Below are 24,503 nucleotides of genomic sequence, written 5' to 3' on the forward strand. Positions count from 1 at the left end.
GATCTTAGGGAAAAAATACGCATCATGATTCAGCTATGATGCCATGCAATGGCAATGATGACGTATATTTCAGTAATTGACTTTAGTGATTCATTGTGTGTGATCTGTTTGTAATTGTTTTTAACATGTGCTTTTATGATCCTTTTTTGACCAAATAAAGATTTTCAACCTTTGAGCTTAGACAATATTAAAGGCCAGATGTACTAAGTAAGAATGGTAAAAGTTTGCCAGCTGCGCCCCGTCCTTTGCTGAATCTATTCTGTTTTTGCGAACTAACCTATGTGCTGATAGGTGGTTCGCAATAACATGATCTGTAGTGGATCGCAGTTCGAACTACCTCATGAATATTAATGAGGAAGGTTTCAAATTGCCACCCACTATGAATCGCAGCCATCACTGGGATGGTGGCCTGCTGAAGTCAGCTGACCACCATGCCTGTGATTGCTTTTAAAAATGTTGTTTTAAATGCCTCCTTCTTTCCTTAAAGGAAAACGGGATGCCTTTAAAAAAGCAAGACAAAACATCTAACCAACATTTTTTTTAAACAGATATATATATGTTTTTCAGCATTCACAAAGCAGAAGTGGTCCTATTGGGACCCTGTGCCATTTGCGGATGCCTTTCCACTACCTTTCAGAAGTCAGGAAAATGTTAATGTTTTGCAACCAGATTTTGGTTCCAAAACATTAATACATTTCACTGCAATTAAGTATTTGAACAGGACACCCTGAACATGGCCCTTCCAAATACCGAATAGGTATGTAATCACAAGCCCAAGTTGCAATTCAGTAATGTGTTACTGAATCGTAATGTGGCTTTCTGACGTATCAAAATGCCTTTTTGCTGTCGCAAATGACCCTATTTTGCAAATCGGGCTGTTTACAAATCAGAAAAGGCTTGGTACATCCGCCTCTAAACACTTTAACAATCGGTACAGAAATATATAGCAGTAAATGTTTAAAAAGCCGTTAAAATTTCAGTCGGCATACCAAAGATGTTAAAATTGCATCAACAACTCTAGCAAAAAGACAGCAAATGTACTGAACAACCGAATTACCTTGCATAGCATTATATTTTGCACATAAGTATTTTTATGATTAATAAAGAAAATGTATGCAAATAGTTATAAAATGTTTATATCCCTGCTGCTATCAGTACTAATGTTGCATGTCTTTGGAACAGGGAAAGACCACGTATGCAGATTCATAGGGTGTGGAAGGAATGACCGATTCAACTATGTTGTCATGCAGTTGCAGGTGAGGTGGACAAAACCTATTTTTCACTTACTGTTTATGGTCCGTTTTCTTTTTTTTATGTAATTATAGCATTCATTGCTATGGCTTAAATCCTGTCCATTCTGAACAGATCACAGTGTTGTGATGGCTGGTCCAGAAAAGGTAGGGTTTGAGGAGGGATTGTGTTCCCGCTTCTGCCTTCCAAAAGGTCAGAAACAGTAGAATTAATTTGGATTCTCAAATGAGCTTCTACTGTTTGTAGCTCGTCTCACTCCCATATAGACCTAGGTTTGTTTCTCAGGGTGCAGATTCTTGGTAGCATGTTGCAATGTGCATATTAAACTATTTCTAAGAAATTAAAACATTTTGTTTCCAGAGAATACATGGCTCATTTATCCTGCATGCCACTGTCTCATATGTCCATTTGTCACCCTGTGCTGTATTAATTTTTGATCCAGCTAAGCTTTGTGTGCAGTCTTTTTGCAATTATTTCTCGGGCTGTGTGTGGCAAAAGTTGGGTTTCAAACATTTTAGGCTTTGAGGGAGACCTTTGGTTGCTGTCTTAGACATTGGCTGGCGGTAATCTAAATTCATTCTGCAGTCCTCTTACTATGTCCAGCTCATAGGGATGGCCTTGGATGCCGGTCAGTCAGCCCACCCCCAAAGATTATTGCAGCTATCAGAGAGACCGTGCTCACTGTCTTCTCCTAACACACCTGTGACAGCAACTCTAGGGTGATCCTGGATCTTAAAATGGTCTTAAGCGATGTCAAACATGCTACTGTATTCTAAGCCTGATTTATTTAACAAGATTATTACTTACAGTATTACTCTTCAGATAGAACATGCAAAGCTTTTAGCAATAATTTTATTTGTACCAAAAAAGAGTAATGAATTCAGAAATATTGCTAAATGTGCAGCTTAATAAGAAGCCTGTAGTAGTTGTAATTTATAGAGAATTCCAAGAACTGTGTGGAGAGAGGGAATTGAAGAACACATATGACTAAAGGTAAATTTCCAGTCTAGTAGTTACACTTTATGATACAACAGATTTGTGAAATAATAATATTTTTGTCCAAGCTCATTGACCATCCCTGTTCACATTTTAGTTCTCTTCTTCAGACCTTGCATTGCAATAGGGATGCATTTAAAACGATATCAATGTCTCTAAACCTATATTGAAGAACTATATATACAACTTTATATTTAAGGCTAAACATTCAATTTTATTTAAACACCAGTCCAAAAGGATTACATCTATGAATAAATTCTAGTAATTTATAGGTCCTTATTTGGATGTAATGGTTCTGTGCAGCTTCAGCATGATGGCTTCAGGGGGCTGCTGGTGTTATAGTCATGGTTGTATGTAGTTCCACCTGTTTATCTGGCCAGCATGTTCCTTAATGCCCCCAAACAAGTTGGAAGTTATGCTACTGTGTTTTCTAGCATCTTTCAATCCTCTCACTCCTCAACCCATCCAGAATCACCACCTATCATACTCTAAAAATCAAAACAGTTTTTTCATTGTATTTAATGCCGTGTATGTGTAGAGTGGCTGGGTCTGGGTGTGAATGTAGAGTATGGTAGGTGGTGATTCTGGATCTGTATAGGAGTGAGAGGATTGACGTGTGGGGGTATCTCTTATTTTAATATTATGCATGTAATGTGTCCAATATTTTTATTGTAATCAATCAATCAGGGGTTTATAAAGTGCACTACTCACTCGTTAGGGTCTCAATGCGCTGGGGGTGTGGGGTGTGTGCAGCTCCGTTGGGGTCATTCAAAGAGCCAGGCTTGAGGTCTTTTCTGAATTGGTGCAGTGTTGGGCTACGCCGAAGGTGAAGTGAGAGATCGTTACAGGTCTTGGCTGCGAGGCACACTCTGTTCCTGTAGAAGCGTGGGACGGAAGCCAGAGAGAGGTCGGCTGAGCGGAGGTTTCTCTTGGGGGCATGCAAGGAGAGGCAGTTGTTGAGGTATTGTGGACTGATGTTGTGGAGGGCTTTGTAGGCATGTGTGAGCAGCTCGAAAGTTATTCTTTTTCGACGGGGAGCTAGTGGAGGTCGCAGAGGTGTTGGGTGGTGTGCTTGTGCCGTGGGATATCGAGGAGTAGTCTGGCTGTGGCGTTCTGGACGGTCTAGAGTTTGCAGAGGAGTTTTTTGTTGATTCCGGCATGGAGGGCATTGCCGTAGTCCACTCTGTTGGTGTTGGAAGGGTGTGAGTGACCGTCTTCCTGGAGTCAGAGGGTATCCATTTGAATGTTTTGCGTAGTATGTGGAGGGTGTTGAAGCATGCGGAGGAGACAGCATTGATCTGGTGATTCATAGTGAGCGATGAGTCCAGTATGATGCCAAGGTTACGTGCATGGTCTGTCGGGGTGGGTGGGTTTCCACGGGCGGGGGGCCACCAGGTGTAGTCCCATGCAGAGGGGTGGAGCCGAGGATGAGGACTTCTGTTTTCTCTGAGGGGAGTTTCAGGCAGCTGTTCTTCATTGAGTTTGCGGCTGCTTTCATCCCTTCTTGGAAGTTGTGCCTGGTGAGGGAGAGGATGAGCTGGGTGTCACTGGCGTAGGAGACTATGTTGAACCCATGGTTTCTGACGATGGTTGTGAGGGGGCCAAGTAGACGTTGAAGAGGGTGGGGCTGAAGGAGGATCCTTTGGGTACTCTGCATCTGGTTTCTGTTGGTTCTGAAAGGAACGGCGGGAGTCTTATTCTGTCTGTTTTGCCAATGATGAATGAGCGTATCCAGTCTAGGGCCTTTACTTGGATGCCGGCGTTGTGGGGTCTGGTGGCTAGTGTGCGGTGGGAGATGGTGTTGAAATTGCTGATAGGTCCAGGAAGATAAGGGCTGCTGTTTGGCCTTGGTCGAGGAGGGTGCGGATGTCATCTGTGGCGGCGAGGAGGGTGGTCTCAGTGCTGTGGTTGCTTCGGAATCTGGATAGGGAGGTGTCTAGGATGTTGTTGGCTTCGATGAAGTATGCTAGCTGGGTGTAGAAGGCTTTTCTGATGATCTTGGCTGCGAAAGGTAGTAACCAGATGGTCCTGAAGTACTTGAGGTCCATCGGGTCTGCGGAGGGTTGACCTCGGCACACTTCCAGTTCTCAAGGAATGTGGCGGTCTCGAAGGAGCAGTTAATGGTTTGGCGTAGCTCGGGTGCGATGGCTGTGGCAGCCCTGTGGAAGATGTGTGGCGGGCAGGGGTCTGAAGGTGCTCCAGAGTGGATGCTCTTCTTGGTCTTTAGGGTGTCTTCTGTCGTGAGTGGGGTCCAAGTAAGTAGGGTCTGTTGGGTAGCGTCGCGGGGGATTGAGGCAGTGCAGAGGTCTTGGTCGGTGAAGTTGTCGTAGATCATCTTAATCTTGATGTGAAAGAAGGAACGGAGTCTGTCGCAGAGGTCTTGGGATGGAGGGACGCATGTTGTTTCGCTGTTGGGATTGGAAAATTCCTGAATAATGCAGAAGAGTTCCTTGGAGTTGTGGGCGTTGGAGAGGATTCTGTTGTGGAGGAAGTTCTTCTTTGTGGATTTGTTGAGTTGGTGGTGTGCCGTGGTGGCTGTTTTGTACGCGGTGCGTGTTTCCAGAGTTTTGCTGTTTCTCCATGTCTTTTCCAGTCATCGGCAGGATCGCTTGGATTCTTGGAGTTCCGTGGTGAACCAGTTTGCTTTCTTGTTGTGTCATCCTATAGTCTTTTGGAGGGGGGCGAGTGTGTTGGTGCAGTTGGCGATCCATTGGTGGAGGTTGCTTACCACGGTGTCTGCGTCTGTCGTAGTTGGGGGTGGAGTGCAGCTGAAGGCGGAGGTGAAGTGTTCTTCGGAGACTTTGTTCCAGATTCTAAGAGGTGGCACACGTGCTTGTGTGCGGTGGGTTTTCCTAAAGTAGAAATGGATGCAGTGGTGGTCAGTCCAGAGCAGTTCCGTGGTGTGGCTGAAGAAGATGCTGTTTCCTCCTGTGAAGATGTGGTTGAGTGTGTGTCCTGCTGTGTGAGTGGGGGCGGAGTCAAGTTCAGTCCTTTTTTGGTGAGGTTCTCTAGGAGGGGGGTGGTGTTGGGGTCGTCGTGGTTGTCCAGGTGGTAATAGCTGTAATAGCTTTCCACAAAAAGTAATTTATGTTACAAACTTGTCAAAAGTATGTGAAATCAATTTTGGATTTTTTGTCTATGTCCAATGGTAATATAAAGTATGGAAAAAAAATATGATATAAGAATATATTATGTTTGATAACTGAACTTGTACATTGAATATAATTTTGTTTGGGGGAAAGAACCATATAGCACTTCGTAGACGCATAGGAAGCAATACAGGTCACGTGGGACTTTGCGCTTTTTTGTCAGCATACAGTGTACCAAAGGGTAGCAGAAATCTACTTCTAACCAAATGTAGATCACTCATTTTCAAAGTTTCCGTATTCTGTGGTTACGTTTGCAAAAAGATACATTTACGCAAACCACCAAAAATCTAAACCATGTAGAAGAAATTTTAACATTTAATTGCTTCTGAATTAACATATACCATGTGGTTAATTCAGTAATCCATCAAACAGCGAACAAAATATATTATTTTCTGGGTACTGATAATGTACCATTTCTTAAAAATTTCAGGTAACATATACCACTTCACCCACTCCAATATACCTTGAATTCTAGATTGAATTGCTTGGCTGCTGGTTCGACTACCAAAAACGAATGTGTGGTAATACATCACGATTGGAGATGGGGAACTCAAGAGGGAAAGGCCTGGTTCTGCTTGGTACTATTTTTCTGATCCCTTTTTTAAATGTTTGTGTTTTTTAGGCCTCGGCTAGACCGCACATACGCTGTCTCTTCGAGACATGTTGTTTGCAGTTAGTGGGCTACCGCCCACCCACAGGCTTACTATTTGTTAGCTGCAACTTTGCGGTCATATCCTTCGTTGCAGTTTGCCATGAAATGCATACGTCGTGCCTCTTCTTGTTTTTGGCCCTCCCCTAGAGCCTGAGCCACGTACTTATATGTACATCCACTGCTCCTATATTTTGGAGTTACTTTTTGAATCTTGTTTACGCACTCCATATCAGTTCATGTGTTTTTACTTGCTCCTTTTCCACATTTGTGTTGCTTCTTTTCAGTCTCACACTCCCTTCATGGACTGCTTCTCCCATTTCCTCCATATGATATTGCTCCTCTTCTTCATCACATCGCACTCCAAACCACTCCAATCTATCCTACTCCGCCACACTTTAATATGCCACAGTCTATCCCACTCCAATCTACCCTACCTGTTTACCCCACCTAACCTACCCCAATTTGAACTATTCTAGTCTGCCCCACTCCAGTCTACCCCATCCATTCTGCCCCATCTATACCACTCCAATCTACCCCAGTGTCCTCCATTAAAATTTTCTTCATTCTACACAACTCCTGTCTACCCCACTCCAGTGTACCCCACTCCAATATATCCCACCCACTCCAGTCTTCCCACCTACACCACTCCAATTTACCCCTTTCTACCCGTCTCCAATCAACCTGATCCCAATGTACCCCAGTCTACCCCACTCCATTCTTCTCCACTCCAATGTACCCCACTCTGATCTACCCCTGACCATCCTACCCAAATCTGCTCCAATCTACACCACCCCAGTCAACCCCACCACATCTACCTCAATATGCCCACCCAATCTACCCCACCTCCATCTACCCCAATTAAACTACCACACCCAATTTACCCCTCCCCAATTTAGCCCACTCCAATCTAACCCACCCCAATTTACTCTACTACAGTCTACCCCACCCCAATCTATCAAACCTACTCCACTCCAATCTACCCTACCCCAACCTACCTCTCCCCAATTTACCCCAGCCCAGTCTATCACACTCATTGGACCCTACTCCAGTCTACCCCATCTACCCCACTCCAATCTGTCCCAATCTGCCCCACTCCAACCTACCCCACCCAACCTGCCCCAATCTACTCCACCTTAATCTACCACAATCTAGCCTACTCCAAATTTACCCCAACCTACCTCACTTCAATCCACCACACTCTACCGCACTCCAGTCTACTCCACAACAATGTACCCCACTCCAGTGTACCCCAGTCTACCCCACCAAATCTACCCCGCTGCTATCTACCCACCCTAATGTACCCCACCCAGTCTACCGCAATTTGCTCCAATCCACTCCACCCCAAACTACCCCATCAGCCCCAATCTTCCCCCCATGGTGTTCTCCACCCCAACCTACCCCACTCCAATCTACCAACCCCAATGTACCCACCTCAGTATACCACATTTCAATCCACCCCACCCCACCCTCGTTTAGCCATACTGAATGGGTGCCACACAGGTGTGTAGTGTGGCTAAAACACATTGCCAAAGCCAATAGCTCTTGCATAGGTGAGACCTATTGACTTTGTCAATGCTTGTTTACCAATGGAATACATTGTTGTTCAGAGTACATCCAGATAGAGTAGTAAATTACGGGGACACGGATTGTTAGTGTGTATGAGAAGTTTCTTAATGCTTACGCTATATTTGGGTAATCTCAATTCTTTCAAGAAATGAATATTAAGGATGGTGAGTCTGGCCATAAGAATAGGGAAAGGTAAACCACGTTTACCCCGAAACTTTTTAAACGCAGGGAATCACAACGTGATCGTTACAACGACCGCGTTGTGATTCCGCATACCATTACTCCGCAAGTCGGAAGAACGACTTGCGGGAGGTGAGGTGTTGGATTTAAAATCCAACACCTTCCCTAGTGTCTGCACAGACTGGAGTTGGAATAGTAAATTATACTATTCCAACATACAGCGCCCCCCTCCGTAAGTCATTGTTCCGACTTGCGGAGTAATGGTATGCGGAATCACAACGCGGTCGTTGTAGCGAATAACGTCATACATTCATAGGGAACCATTTGTGCTTTCTTGAAATGAAGGGTTCTTTCCTCAGATCCTCTTTAAACAAACATGAATATGCAAAGGTTCAAGATAGAACAAATCTATTACTGAATTGGTTCAATTGTATTCGCAAAGTACACTGGGGTGGTTGGTGTATGTTGTTGCTTTGCAGTGAAGCGTGCAGTGCACCTCTTTGATGGCTAGCTCATTAAAGGTCAGGACAGGACCTATAACTTCAGCATATTTTGGTGGTACAGGAACCCCAGAGTTCTTGGTAGGTCTAACAGTTGTGGCCATATTATTATTATTATTTTACATTTTCAAAAACCTTTATTAAACAAAGTTGCACAACAGGGTTACAAGATTGCACTACATCAAGACATTATACATGAGCAGAGGGACGCCAAACCGGAGAGGAGGCCCCGTTCAGTATTATGCAGCAGAGGTTACCTCAGACACGTAACACATGATATTGATACAGAGAAGAAAATGTGGTGGCAACACTGGGACAGTAGTGCGAGCCATGGGGAGAGGCCCAACGATTGTGAGAGGGAAGCTAGGGGGACAGAGGAGGGAGTGAGCGGGGAGCCAGCAACTCACTAACCATCACCGGCGGGAAAGGTGGCAGGATGCTGAGAGTTACGACTGGAGAGGTAAGAGACAAGTGGACCCCATATATCAATTGGGCGGGATTTGGCCGGCATTAGGTCCCAGAATTCGGACAAGAGTGTCTGACACCCGAGAAGCATCCTCAAGCCAAGTGTCAACCTTGGGTACAAGCCCGCGACCCCAGCACATGGAGACCCTATGCCTTGCAAGAACAAGAAGCATCGCAGTCAGGCGGCGCGTAGCATCTGGGCAAAATTTCACGAAGCCTAAAAGGCAAAGCAGAGGGTCAGGCTGGACCGGCGACGATGTGATCTATAGCGGCACACACCTCGCAGATCTGAGGGCACAGCCAGGCTAGGTGGGAAAAGCCTGCCGCAGGAGTGGAACATCGCAGACCTCTATCACTGGGGATAAGACCCATCTTGTGAAGCTGAGCAGGAGTCCGGTAAAGCCTATGTAATTACTTAAAGTGGATGAGGCGCAGGCGGTAACTTCGGGAGAGGCGTTTAATCTGATTGCAATAATAAAGCCAGTCCTCTTGAGAGAGTTCTACACCCAGGTCCTCACACCACGCCGCCCGTGCCAGGTCTGTAGAAATGAGAGATGCTGCCAGTGCAAGGGCATAAATCTTGGTGACCAGCTTAAGGGGGGAGGGGGATGTGTAAAGGTTAAGAGTGGCCATCGAAGAAGGAGGCTGGGGAAACAAGGGATGAAGCTCCCTGCAAATGGCCCTTAGTTGATAGTAGAGCAGAGTGTCCATACGGCCAGAGTCGTCAGCCAGGATGAAGAATGTGTTCCCAGGGTAGAGGTCCGAAACTGTGGAGAGCCCCAAGCGGGTTGCATTCATAACCATCCCGGTTGACTGAAGGGGGTGGAAAGGCCAGGTGATGAGCAATAGGCATGGCATTCGCGGAGAGCATGCTGGAGCTGGAGAGTTTACGGAGCCCGTCCCAGGCCCAGCGCAGAGTCTCCACCGTGTCAATCTCGGTGCGTGGGAATTTCGCCGGGGCGAATAAGGCAGTCGTGAGCGGCCATGGGGCAGCAAGGTTGGACTCCACCATGACATGCGGCTGAAAAGGAGTTGAGGGGAGCCAGAAATGGAGAAAACTGGCCTGAGCGCTGAGGGCGTAAAGTTTAAAATCGGGGGCACCAAGACCAACACGCGACATTGGGAGAGTGAGGATATTATAAGCAATTCTGGGCTGTCGACCAGCCCAGACCAGAGTGATGAGCAATGAGCGTAATTTGCAAAAAAAGTGGGCAGTGAGAGGGATGGGAATATTGACAAATAAATATAAAAACTTCGGGAGCACCACCATCTTGGCGAAGGCTATGCGACCCGCCAGTGACCAGGGTAACCTATGCCATTACTCCGCAAGTCGGAAGAACGACTTGCGGGAGGGGAGGTGTTGGATTTAAAATCCAACACCTTCCCTAGTGTCTGCACAGACTGGAGTTGGAATAGTAAATTATACTATTCCAACATACAGCGCCCCCCTCCGCAAGTCATTGTTCCGACTTGCGGAGTAATGGTATGCGGAATCACAACGCGGTCGTTGTAGCGAATAACGTCATACATTCATAGGGAACCATTTGTGCTTTCTTGAAATGAAGGGTTCTTTCCTCAGATCCTCTTTAAACAAACATGAATATGCAAAGGTTCAAGATAGAACAAATCTATTACTGAATTGGTTCAATTGTATTCGCAAAGTACACTGGGGTGGTTGGTGTATGTTGTTGCTTTGCAGTGAAGCGTGCAGTGCACCTCTTTGATGGCTAGCTCATTAAAGGTCAGGACAGGACCTATAACTTCAGCATATTTTGGTGGTACAGGAACCCCAGAGTTCTTGGTAGGTCTAACAGTTGTGGCCATATTATTATTATTATTTTACATTTTCAAAAACCTTTATTAAACAAAGTTGCACAACAGGGTTACAAGATTGCACTACATCAAGACATTATACATGAGCAGAGGGACCCCAAACCGGAGAGGAGGCCCCGTTCAGTATTATGCAGCAGAGGTTACCTCAGACACGTAACACATGATATTGATACAGAGAAGAAAATGTGGTGGCAACACTGGGACAGTAGTGCGAGCCATGGGGAGAGGCCCAACGATTGTGAGAGGGAAGCTAGGGGGACAGAGGAGGGAGTGAGCGGGGAGCCAGCAACTCACTAACCATCACCGGCGGGAAAGGTGGCAGGATGCTGAGAGTTACGACTGGAGAGGTAAGAGACAAGTGGACCCCATATATCAATTGGGCGGGATTTGGCCGGCATTAGGTCCCAGAATTCGGACAAGAGTGTCTGACACCCGAGAAGCATCCTCAAGCCAAGTGTCAACCTTGGGTACAAGCCCGCGACCCCAGCACATGGAGACCCTATGCCTTGCAAGAACAAGAAGCATCGCAGTCAGGCGGCGCGTAGCATCTGGGCAAAATTTCACGAAGCCTAAAAGGCAAAGCAGAGGGTCAGGCTGGACCGGCGACGATGTGATCTATAGCGGCACACACCTCGCAGATCTGAGGGCACAGCCAGGCTAGGTGGGAAAAGCCTGCCGCAGGAGTGGAACATCGCAGACCTCTATCACTGGGGATAAGACCCATCTTGTGAAGCTGAGCAGGAGTCCGGTAAAGCCTATGTAATTACTTAAAGTGGATGAGGCGCAGGCGGTAACTTCGGGAGAGGCGTTTAATCTGATTGCAATAATAAAGCCAGTCCTCTTGAGAGAGTTCTACACCCAGGTCCTCACACCACGCCGCCCGTGCCAGGTCTGTAGAAATGAGAGATGCTGCCAGTGCAAGGGCATAAATCTTGGTGACCAGCTTAAGGGGGAGGGGGATGTGTAAAGGTTAAGAGTGGCCATCGAAGAAGGAGGCTGGGGAAACAAGGGATGAAGCTCCCTGCAAATGGCCCTTAGTTGATAGTAGAGCAGAGTGTCCATACGGCCAGAGTCGTCAGCCAGGATGAAGAATGTGTTCCCAGGGTAGAGGTCCGAAACTGTGGAGAGCCCCAAGCGGGTTGCATTCATAACCATCCCGGTTGACTGAAGGGGGTGGAAAGGCCAGGTGATGAGCAATAGGCATGGCATTCGCGGAGAGCATGCTGGAGCTGGAGAGTTTACGGAGCCCGTCCCAGGCCCAGCGCAGAGTCTCCACCGTGTCAATCTCGGTGCGTGGGAATTTCGCCGGGGCGAATAAGGCAGTCGTGAGCATGGGGCAGCAAGGTTGGACTCCACCATGACATGCGGCTGAAAAGGAGTTGAGGGGAGCCAGAAATGGAGAAAACTGGCCTGAGCGCTGAGGGCGTAAAGTTTAAAATCGGGGGCACCAAGACCAACACGCGACATTGGGAGAGTGAGGATATTATAAGCAATTCTGGGCTGTCGACCAGCCCAGACCAGAGTGATGAGCAATGAGCGTAATTTGCAAAAAAAGTGGGCAGTGAGAGGGATGGGAATATTGACAAATAAATATAAAAACTTCGGGAGCACCACCATCTTGGCGAAGGCTATGCGACCCGCCAGTGACCAGGGTAACCTATGCCAGAGGGGAATCTTGGACGCAAACCAGTCCACAGCACGGCCAAAGTTAGCCCTCCAAAGTTTGTCTACGTCGCTACTCAGCCAGATACCTAAGTATTTTGTTGGACCCGACGCCCACACAAAGGGGTAGCCCGGAGTAAAGGGGACCGTGGCATCAGTGAGGGGGTAAAAGTACAGACTTATTTCAGTTAACGTTGTCAAGAATTCCTGTCATACAAGGGAAACACGCCCTTATGTAAACAGGAGAGCTGTTACATAACTCAAGGGAAACACGCCCTTATGTAAACAGGAGAGCTGTTACATAACTCAAGGGAAACACGCCCTTATGTAAACAGGAGAGCTGTTACATAACTCAAGGAAAACACGCCCTATAAAGGGAGGAACCGGGAGGTACAAGGCTGTCGGATATTGTGTTTACACCGACGTACCTGCTTCGTGAAGAGCAGTGTTCAGGAGTGGTGCTCCAGTAAGGCAAGAACGGAGGTAGGTCGAGTCGTTACTCCCTGGGCCGTGTCTTGCCCCATCGTCACCTGTGAAGGACCCGGAAGCTCTACCGGTCAACCATTGAGCTTCGCTTTTTGACTCGGCTGAGTCCAAGCGCAGTGGCGCTTTTGCTGGTTGGAGTCGTAACTCCCAGCCCGACCAGAGACACAGGGACTGCCAGCTGTAACGCACACCAGGAGGTGTTTGCCGCGTTACAGACTCGGAAGTCCACAGGATCGATCGAGCGGCTGCTCTCGGTTCAGTCTTCTTGCTTGTGATTGGGGTATCGGTGACGCATCACCAGGAGGTGACTCCGCGTCCCGGTGCAGTCTGAGGAAGAGGTTGAGCGGCTGCTCCCTTCAGGTAGAGACCCCGGCTGGGTGTTTCCCTGACTCCTCGATTCTCCCCAACACTCTTCGTGCCCCTCACAGCCTACCGATTGGCATTGTCGGCCATTTCATTTCTGCCCTCTGTTGGCATACGCCGGGATCGGCGTATATGCAGAGGACGGTTAGGACCATCCGTGCTGTGGGCTGGTAACGTACTTAGCCTGGAGGATTCCAGTGACTATAACTTTTGTTTGTTCTTTGTATTTTATTTGCCTTCATTAAAAGAACTAACCCTTCACAAGTGGTTGCGTCCTCATTGTCGTGTCTGTTAAACGATCCTGAGACGTTCAGGGCGTTACAAAATATCCGACCTTAATAACACTAACTTCTCCCGGTCGATAACAGACATGGCAACACTTGATGATGTGCTGGCTGCTTTAGCGGCCATGCAAGTTGAAGTGGCTGCCTCTAGGCAAGAAACAGCCGATGTAAAAGCCAGACTGGATGCTATCCAATTGGACCCGCTCACGCCCAGCACCTCCCTCACGAACCAGACCCCTGCGGTAGTAGTGGAAATGCCGGTAGCCATCCCCTTGGCAACACCAGAGAGGTACAGTGGGGATCCTAACACAGTGCAGGTATTCCTCACACAAGTGGCGCTACATTTATCGTGCAAACCAAAGGCGTTCCCCACGAGTCAGGCTCGTGTGGCTTTCCTTATATCCTATTTGGCTGGAAACGCGGCACAATGGGCCGTACCTCTGGTGAGCAGGGACGACCCCCTCTTATGTGATTGGGGTGCTTTTCGCGAGGAATTCTTGAAGGTATTCGACAGAAGGGCTGACTCGTACACGGCGGACCGTGAAATGCTTGAGTTGAGACAGGGATCCAACGACCTGGTGCAGTATCTCAACGCGTTCCGAAGGCTGGTTGCGGAAACCAAGTGGCCTGTTGCTAAACAGACGGCGCTCTTCCATCAAGGGCTGTGCGATGAGCTCAAGGACGCCGTGGCTCATATTGACCCTCAACCCAAGACATGTGAGGGCCTTATCAACCTGGTATTACGGCTGGAACATAGGCTAAGTGAAAGAAAGGGGGATCATGGGAGAAAAGGAAAATCCCTTCCATCCTATGTGACGGTGGGAAGTCCTGAAACTTCCACCGCATCCAAGGGAGAACCCATGGACATCAGCGCAATACGAGCGAGCCTCACAGCCACGGAGAAAGAGTCACGCCGTAAACAAGGATTGTGCCTATATTGTGGCAAAAAAGGCCACTACGTACGTGAATGCCCTGCCAAACCGAAGAAGTCACGTTATCGGGCCAACCGGTCGGTAACAGCCGTGGTGGACATACCGGCGGAAAACTAGAGGACTCCAAGACCAGAGAAGGGGCATCTCGGAGTCACTCATCCATCCCTTCACTTTCCAACTCGGTCACTAAGGGACAACGACACCTGTTTATCACGGTGCACGTGGGAGTGCATGACCAGTGGATACCCGTTGTGGCCATGGTGGATTCAGGGGCCACTGGCATGTTTATGGACCACAACGAGGCATGCAGGCTAGGGCTAGTGCTTCTTCCCAAAGCAGTACCCGAAGACGTCTATGCGGTAGACGGAAGGCGATTGGTGACGGGGCCCATCGGACAGCACACGGGGGTCCTTCCGATGAGATATGGGAGGAACCATTTGGAACAAATCGATTTTAACATCATCCGAGCGCCCCAATATGGCGTCATATTGGGATTGCCGTGGCTACAGAAACACAACCCCTTTGTGGATTGGCCAACACATCGCATCGAAATGACGTCACCGTATTGCATCCTGCATTGTGGAATAAGAACGGAATCCCTTGACGCAGATGAGAGCGGGAGTCAGACGGTGGCTACAGCGGCAGAAAAAGATGTGGCTCTCCCCCAGGCTTATCACAGTTTTGAGGATGTATTTGATGAGGTGAAGGCGGAAGTGCTACCACCACATAGACAGTTTGACTGCCAGATCGACCTGGTGCCAGGGGCCAGCGTTCCCAGCGGCAGGCTGTATGCCCTGACGGAGCCTGAAAACGTGCATCTCCGGGGGTACCTGGATAAACTCCTCAGGCTAGGATTCATCCGCCCGTCCAAGTCTCCGGCCGCCTCGCCACTCTTCTTCATCCCGAAGGCTAATGGGGAGCTGAGAGCCTGTGTGGACTTTAGGGCATTGAATGCGATAACCATAAAAAATCGGTACCCCTTGCCTCTCATCAGTGTACTTCTGGAACAGGTCAAGAAAGCTCGTATCTACACCAAGTTGGATTTGAAAGGGGCATACCATCTGGTGCGCATGAGGGACGGAGACGAGTGGAAGACCGCCTTTAAGACCAGGTTCGGCCTTTTTGAGTACCTCGTCATGCCGTTCGGTCTGTGCAACGCCCCGGCAGCCTTTCAGTACTTTTTGAATGAGGTATTCAGAGAGGAGTTGGATATCTACGTGGTCGTATATATCGACGACATCCTCATCTATTCGTCCAGTGTGGAGGAGCACGTACACCACGTCAAAGCTGTGCTCCACAAGCTGAGGGAAAACATGCTGTTTTGTAAACTCAGCAAGTGTGACTTCCACGTCACATCCGTGGAATTCCTCGGAGTGATGCTGAGTCCAGAGGGACAGGAGATGGCAGAACGAAAGATCAAGGCGGTGAAAGAATGGCCGGTGCCCCAAAGCGTGAAGGACGTCCAAAGTTTCATTGGCTTCGCCAACTTTTACAGGCGGTTTATAGATGGATTTTCAGGAGTGGTGGCCCCAATCACACAGCTACTGAGGAAGTCCAAGGAGTTTGTCTGGTCCCCTGAAGCGAACAAAGCCTTTGAGGCCCTGAAAAGCGCCTTTGGTAAGGCGCCGGTGTTGGCTCACCCCGATCCGGATCTCCCCTACGTGGTGGAAGCGGACGCGTCGGATGTGGCGCTGGGGGCTATCTTGTCCCAACGCAACCACGACACAGGGGTGCTTCATCCCGTTGCGTACATGTCCCGCAAACTCAACGACGCCGAACGCAACTACCATATTGCGGAGAAGGAGCTTCTCGCAATCAAGGACGCCTTCACCGAATGGAGGCATTGGTTGATGGGGGCAAGACATGTGGTATCGGTGTACACGGACCATCGGAACCTACAGTTCATGACGGCCACGAGACACCTTTCTCCCAGGCAGCTGCGGTGGATGATCTTCTTTGCGGGGTTCAACTTCCGCATCACATATCGGCCGGGGACGGAAAACCGGAAGGCGGACGCCCTGTCCCGTCAATCTGCAGTTAAGGAACCATTGCCTGCAACCGAGCGTTCCATCATTTCCCCGAGGATGGTATTGGGGGTTATCCAACCGGATACTTTCCTGAGGGGAATAAAGAGAGGGATCAGGTCATTCGCATGGCGGAGGTGGCTCCTCAGTCACAGAGAATGGCAGCTGAAGGACGGGATACCCCTGAAGGGCAGGTGCCTATTGATACCCACGCCTAGGCTAAGGAAACAAGCATTCATCTGGTGCCATGACTCTCCATGCGCAGGTCATTTGGGCTTTGAAAAAACGGTGGCTAGCATGGGACGGCATTTCTGGTGGCCAACCATGAGAGTGGATGTCAGGAGGTGGGGACAGGAGTGTCCTACGTGTGCTACCATGAAGGCCGACCATGGCCGAACCCAAGGGCTCTTACATCCACTTCCGACCCCGGATAGACCATGGGATAGCATATCACTGGACTTCGTGGTGGGCCTACCGGTAGACCAGGGGATGACGGCAATACTGGTGGTGGTGGATTACTTGACGAAAATGGGGCACTTCATCCCCTGCAAGAGAGTCCCTACGGCCGGGGAATTGGCGTCACTACTCCTAAAGAATGTGGTACGACTGCATGGATTACCTGGGGTGATCGTGTCGGACCGGGGGTCGCAGTTTACTGCGCAATTCTGGAAGACTTGGTGCACTGCGCTGCATGTTAAGACCGCCCTGTCCACCAGCTACCACCCTCAAACGGACGGCCAAACCGAGCGCCTGAACCAAACGCTCAAACAGTATCTGCGATGTTTTGTGGACCAGGGCAGGGAAGAATGGGTCGACTTGCTATGGGTTGCAGAGATAGCCTATAACAACGCCACTCACAGCTCCACACAGTCATCTCCGTTCTATAGCAACTATGGCCAACATCCCAGGTTCTTGCCATTTCTACATCCGTTCAGAGAGGACAGGATTCCCGCCACAGCGGACAGGGTGGCACACATAAAAGACACGTTGATGCGCTCAAGGGCTGTCCTAATAGAGGCCAAGAGAAGATACAAGGCTGCGGCAGATAGGAAGAGAAGGCCCGGGCCACTGTACCGCACTGGAGACTACGTCTGGATATCCACAAGAAACATGAGGTTTCGAAAGAACAGTGTGTTCCATCCCAAGTACATGGGCCCCTATCGAATTACCAAGTGTATGGGTCCCGTGAACGTGAAGGTGTGCTTGCCCCAGTCATTTCGGATACACCCTGTCTTTCATGTATCATTGCTCAAACCAGCACCCTCCAAGCCGTCTGGGACACCTAGGCCGGTATGCGTGGAGTCGGAGGTGGAGTATGAAGTGTCGGGCATACGGGCGTCCAAATGGCGCAGGGGGAAGCTGTGGTACCTGGTTGCGTGGAAAGGCTATGGCCCGGAGGAGCATTCATGGGAACCGGCTGAAGGGGTTCATGCTCCGCGCTTGGTCTCCTTGTTCCATCGGCGTTTTCCTGCCAGCGCTGGACCCGTGGGGAGCCGCTGAGAGGGAGGATGTACTGTCAAGAATTCCTGTCATACAAGGGAAACACGCCCTTATGTAAACAGGAGAGCTGTTACATAACTCAAGGGAAACACGCCCTTATGTAAACAGGAGAGCTGTTACATAACTCAAGGGAAACACGCCCTTATGTAAACAGGAGAGCTGTTACATAACTCAAGGAAAACACGCCCTATAAAGGGAGGAACCGGGAGGTACAAGGCTGTCGGATATTGTGTTTACACCGACGTACCTGCTTCGTGAAGAGCAGTGTTCAGGAGTGGTGCTCCAGTAAGGCAAGAACGGAGGTAGGTCGAGTCGTTACTCCCTGGGCCGTGTCTTGCCCCATCGTCACCTGTGAAGGACCCGGAAGCTCTACCGGTCAACCATTGAGCTTCGCTTTTTGACTCGGCTGAGTCCAAGCGCAGTGGCGCTTTTGCTGGTTGGAGTCGTAACTCCCAGCCCGACCAGAGACACAGGGACTGCCAGCTGTAACGCACACCAGGAGGTGTTTGCCGCGTTACAGACTCGGAAGTCCACAGGATCGATCGAGCGGCTGCTCTCGGTTCAGTCTTCTTGCTTGTGATTGGGGTATCGGTGACGCATCACCAGGAGGTGACTCCGCGTCCCGGTGCAGTCTGAGGAAGAGGTTGAGCGGCTGCTCCCTTCAGGTAGAGACCCCGGCTGGGTGTTTCCCTGACTCCTCGATTCTCCCCAACACTCTTCGTGCCCCTCACAGCCTACCGATTGGCATTGTCGGCCATTTCATTTCTGCCCTCTGTTGGCATACGCCGGGATCGGCGTATATGCAGAGGACGGTTAGGACCATCCGTGCTGTGGGCTGGTAACGTACTTAGCCTGGAGGATTCCAGTGACTATAACTTTTGTTTGTTCTTTGTATTTTATTTGCCTTCATTAAAAGAACTAACCCTTCACAAGTGGTTGCGTCCTCATTGTCGTGTCTGTTAAACGATCCTGAGACGTTCAGGGCGTTACAAACGTGGATGCCGGAGTAGCCCCCGAACCGTATCACCTCGCAAACCAGAGGACTGAGATTCTCCTGAGGGTTGCGGACATAGAGTGTGACGTCGTCTGCATATATGGAGATGAAAAGAGTGCGAGCCGCGAAGCCGAGACCTCTCTGGGTGTGGTGCTGTCGGAGTCTAGCGGCGAGGGGTTCCATGGCAATGGCGAAGAGCATGGGTGACAGCGGGCACCCCTGCCTGGTGCCCCTCGCAATAGAGATCGGCTCCGATATTTGACCGTTAATCCGGAGGCGGGCAGTGGGAAGGGTGTAGAGAAGTTGTATTTTGCGTTTGAAGACCGGGCTAAAGGGAAGAGTGAAAAGAGAAAGGGCTACTCTAGGGTGTCAAAGGCTTTGGTGGCGTCCAGCAGGGCAGCCACTGCCGGGAGCTTGGGGTTAATTTGATGTAGGACGGAGAATATAGTCCGGAGGTTATGGGAGGTCGCGCAGCCAGGAATGAATTCGGACTGGTCCGGGCAAGCGATGAGTGTCATTAAGGGAAGAAGGCGGGAGGTGAAGAGTTTGGCAAAGATCTTGTTATCCGTATTAATTAATGAAAGGGGACGCTATGAATCGCAGAGCTCTGGGGATTTGTCCGGTTTTAGAAGTAGTGTGTGTAATGCCTCATGGAGCGAAGGGGGGATCTGGCCGTTCTCAAAAGATTCGTTATACATGGCAGCTAAGTGCGAGACCAGGAGGCCGTCCGAACCGGGGGCCTTATCACCAGACATGCCATTAATAGCAGCAAGGATTTCTTCTTTGGAGAAGGGCTCATCAAGGAATTCCCGGTGAGGGTTACCAAGCCAGAGGAGCTGAAGTGTATCGAAATATTTATCGAGAACCTCGCGTGGGGGCACAGTCCCGGCCGTGTAAAGTTGTGAATAAAATGCGATGAAACGCACCTTGATCTCCTCAGGAGAAGTGGTTCTGTCAGGGCCTCCATCCTGGATGGCGGTAATATAGGACACAGCGTGAGGCGAGCGCAGGAGGTTGGCGAGGGTCTTGCCAGGGCGGTCATCCTCACCGAAGCAACGCGCCCTCGCCTGCCTCACCAGGAACGCAAGCTCTCTGTTGGCCTCGTCAGCAAAGCCGGTAAGCTACCCCCGGATCTGAGCAAGCGTGTCAGGGTCAGGGTTAGGGTCCCGGGAGTGGGAGGAGTCCAGAGCCTTAATCTCCGTCTCTAATTTATCAAGAGTGCCGCGAAAAGATCGTAAAACACTGGATTGCTTAGAAATGCATTCTCCAAGGATGACAGCCTTAAATCCTTCCCAAAGCATAGAATGGGAGTCAACAGTGCCCTCGTTAAGCTTGAAATAATTCGTAATTGCGGTTTGTATCTCGTCGCAGAAGACCGAGTCCTGTAGCGCGTTAGGGGGAAGCCGCCAAGAGAACGCGCGACGTAGGGAGTGAGGGAGGCGCAGACAGAGGCGAACAGGAGTGTGATCTGAGAGGGTGTGCGCCATAGCTCAACCGAGGTGAGCCAAGCAAAGGCGTCCGGAGTGGTAAACCAGAGGTCCAAACGGGACCAGCAGCCACGGGAGCCAGTTACACAAGTGCCCTCGCGTGCCGCATGGCGAGTGTGGCGCCACGCATCATATAAGGAGTTATCAGTGGCCTGTCTAGCGCGTGTCCATCGTCTTAGTCGGGATGCTCCCCTGTGCTCCCCGCTGCTGCCGTTGGTGGGCCTCCCCAGGGGTCGGGCGCATTACACGGAGCGAATGCTGCAAACATGGACGGACCGCGCCGTGACGGAGGTGGGGATGTTATTTTTTTAAGGGAACCTGCAGACATTCGCAGCATTGGTCGACGACTCCGAACTTCCCGAGGGGCAATTCCTACGGCACAGGCAGCTTCTCACGGACTGCCGCAAGCAGTGGCGCGCGATCGACGCGGAACCCCCCACAAACCCGGTCATACTTGCGATCCTACAGATGGGGCCAGGACGTCATCTAGTCACTTGGATCTACAAAGCTATGCGGACCTTGGGGCAGCCCACGCTTGCACCCCTCAGAGAGCGCTGGGAAACTGACTTCCGCAGACCTTTACATGATAGAGAATGGACCAGGGCCCTGGAGCATACCAAAAAAGTGTCCCGCAATTACCGTTTCAAGAATATCCAACTGCACATCCTGCACAGGGCGTACCTCACTCCCGAAAAACTACAGAAATACTTCCCTGACAGTTCGTTTGCTTGCCCCAGATGCCTGGAACCCGCTGCCTCGTTTATACACCTGTTTTGGGACTGCCCGACACTGCATAATTACTGGCACGCGATCCATACCGCTCTCCGCACGGTCACGGGGTTACAAGACCTATACACATGGGAGGCAAGCGCCCTGGGTATACACAGGCGGCACAAACACAAGAAGGTGGAAAGGCGGTACGCCTCCCTAGTGCTTCTCCTAGCCAAACGGTGCATCACCATGCACTGGGAGACACCGGAGGGGCCCCCCCTAGCGCCATGGGTAGGCGCAGTCAAAAAATGGGGTAAAGCGGAGGAAACACTACTCAGAACGGAGGAAGCCCAAGGGATACGCAAACACCCAATCTCCCTGCCATGGGCCATGTTAATGCATTCCTTCGCGCAAGAGACAACAGCAGTGGCGGGCCCACGAATGATTGATCCCCCAGCCACGATCGATTCTCCAGCCGCGAGCCAGGAGCCCACCCAGGGAGACACACGAGAAGACCGGGCACCCGGTGGGTCGCAGTCGTAGACAACATCTGTCCCGCTACCATGCTTCCACATAGGCGGTAACTGGCGCCCCCGCATCCCCCCCTCATCCGACTATCCTCCCCCTCCCCGCACCTGCGTAACCCCCGACATCATCCCACGCGACGGTCCAGCTCTCAGGCACAAGACTACTGTTGCTCATTATCCGCGACATAGTGCAACCCCCCCCCCGCCCCCTCTCCCCCAGTTTATATATCCCCAGTTGGTTGAAGGTTAGCTCATGGCTGCAACCCCATAGCTTGATGATGCACCTCGCAGGGGAATAGACACACTACATGGCCCTTATGTGGCGCAGTGACCACTATGCGCACTGGTAGGGCATGCCCAGACGCAGACCCCGGACACCTGTCTGCAGCTTAAAAAGAGTAGTGACACGCACCCCCATGGGTCCACGAGACCAGAGGCTCGCCTGGGAGGCGGCTGGGCGTTCCTGCCTCGTACACTTATACACCAATAGTAATTCCAAATGTGCCTCTGTATGTAATGTCTATGCAAATGCCCCCCCCCCCCCCCCCGAGGAGCGCAGCAGGGCCCAGGGAAGAGATGTGGTGCCAAACCTGTGCAAAGAAATCCGGGTCGTCATTGTTGGGACCGTAGAGAACAGCCAAGGTCAATGGTTGGGCCTGGAGGGTGCCGTGCAGTACCACAAAGCGCCCCTCGGGGTCAATGATTACCTGGGAGGTCTGCCATGGAAGCCCTCTGCGCAGCAGGATAGACACCCCACGGGAGTAGAGGGAGGAATGTATTTTGCCCCAGTGCCTAGAGAGGAGTCTGGAGGAGGTAGCGGCTAGCAGGTAGGTCTCCTGTATGAAACAAATGTCTACCTTATGCCGGGAGAGGTGTGCATGGACCAGGTGAGCCTTACGGTGGTCATTAAGACTGCAGACGTCCCAGGTCCAGAGTGTGGTATCTGTTATAGTGCCTTGCCAGAGTAGTGAATTTGAGGGAGGTTAAAAGTGCAGAGAACCTTGTGCAGTCTGGAGGAGAAATGCAATAAGGAACATAAGAAGCACAGTGCATTGACATTTGAAGTGCAGGAAAGCGCCAAATCAAGATTAAAACAAAAGCCACATTCGGAGATGACAGTCCCAATATCCCAAAACCCCCAGAATAGCGAGTGGAGGCAGGCGTACTATGGGGACACGATGCAGTAAAAGAGAGGAGTGCAATATAAAAAGCCGTGCGGTTAAGATGACGTGGCATGAAGTGGCCAAAAAAAAAGGCATACATCAATACAAACAATAGGGCCTCAGAGGGAGGCAACAAACCCCAAGAACCCCCCTCCTACACCAACCCCCCAATCAGGCTGAGATTCCACCCATACCCATCCCGGGGACCCACAACTGGGAAGGGAAAAGTCTATGTCCAAAAAGGGAATCATCCTGTGGAGGCATGGCGTCGCCCAGCATACTCCCCTGTCAGAGAGACAGGGTGGCCAAGCCACAGGACGTAGCAGACAACAGAAAGGATTGTCACCAGGGAATCGGGGGCAACGAGCCCGAAGCATGGTTATAGTATAGAGAGCCCTGTGGAGGAAAACATTTCAAAATGGGCGAGATCCAAACAGGTAACTGAGCAACAAGGAGTGCAGTCAGCAATAGTGTCAAGAGACCAATAAAGTTCAGTCATTTTTTTATCTGTTTTTATTTATTGAATTTCGAAGATTTACAGACACTTGAAAGACATCATGAATTGTATACACTCCCTACATGCTGGCATTTAAACGCAATAAGTACAGGTTTTCACCACATACATACTGGGTCTCATACCCGTCCAAGACACAGTCGCTACACCAGATTAAACATAAGAATAGCGTTCAGTTCTTGCTGTGTCTGGAATAGATCCCTATTCGGTAACTGTTTAGTGTCGAGAGTCCAATATATAAGTCCTTCCATTAGTGCCATATGGACTTCCAAACAGGCATAGCGGAATAAAAACAGTGAACCCCCAACAATCCCAACTCAGACCGGCGCTGGTGCTGGTGTCCCCATTCCGCCCCTCAACTTGCCTTCCCCCAGTAACCTCATCCAGCATGACAGTTGGATTGTTATCTCCATATAGCTGCATTTATCCTTTTCTCCATTAATAGTGATGCAAAATCAATTCATGCATGGAACATGACACATAAAATATGGAACAACACAGCCACACACGATTGCAGACCCCAGTGCCTACCCTGGACCCACGCCTCTCCCCTCAAGTTGTCCCCTCTTATGTTCTTCCTCAGCCCTCCGGAGTGCCTGCAGTAGACCTTCCCACTGAGCTGCCATTGGTTCCTTCCTTAGTCCCAACGTTTCCTCCCTTCTAATGGCGGTCCCTTCTGCCCTGGCCCAGGCACAGAGCGAGTGGCTCCACGCCTGCACGTGGGGGGGGTCCTGCGCCTTCCATCTTTTGGTGAGCAACCTCTTGGCAACCGCTATTCCCAGATCCAGAAACTGGGACGTCACCTTCGTGGCTGGAGTTCTACGAAATTGGTGCAGTAAATATACCTCCCATTCAAACGGCAAGCTACGATCAGTACTTGTATGTAGCAGCTCGCTGATCATGCTCCAATAAGTGTGTATCCCATGGCAGCTCCATAGCATGTGGACAAGTCCCACCCCAGGTTCCATGCATCTGGGACACACTGCATCTGCTCGGTGAAAGTACCTGTTGATAGCCTCCGGCGTTGGGTACGCCCTGTGCATGATAAACAACTGAATCTGTCGGAGCCTCATATTCCTGGGGATGCGCACTGGTCCCTTCAATACTCGTTCCCATTCCCTGTCTTCTAATGGTCTCCCTAGATCAGTCTCCCATTTGTGTCGGAGTGGTTCTAATGTGATCGCTGCATGAGTGCGTAAAGACGCTGCAAACCAGCGGACCAGATACCTACCTCGTCCCATAACGTGGAGATACTGTATGGTAA

At 50.2% G+C, this 24,503-nt stretch overlaps 1 protein-coding gene across 3 annotated transcripts in view; it reads left to right on the top strand.

Moving 5' to 3' along the window:
- Positions 1–24,503, top strand: part of TTBK2 (tau tubulin kinase 2) — a 536,541-nt gene that overhangs the window by 223,255 nt on the left and 288,783 nt on the right. For all 3 annotated transcript variants that reach the window (XM_085627231.1, XM_085627232.1, XM_085627233.1), the window contains exon 5: positions 1,183–1,256. In XM_085627231.1, coding sequence (XP_085483357.1) covers positions 1,183–1,256 — 74 coding nt within the window. The remainder of the gene's footprint in view (positions 1–1,182; positions 1,257–24,503) is intronic.

The sequence above is a fragment of the Triturus cristatus genome, chromosome 9 (genome assembly GCF_964204655.1).
Source record: "Triturus cristatus chromosome 9, aTriCri1.1, whole genome shotgun sequence".
NCBI lineage: Eukaryota > Metazoa > Chordata > Amphibia > Caudata > Salamandridae > Triturus > Triturus cristatus.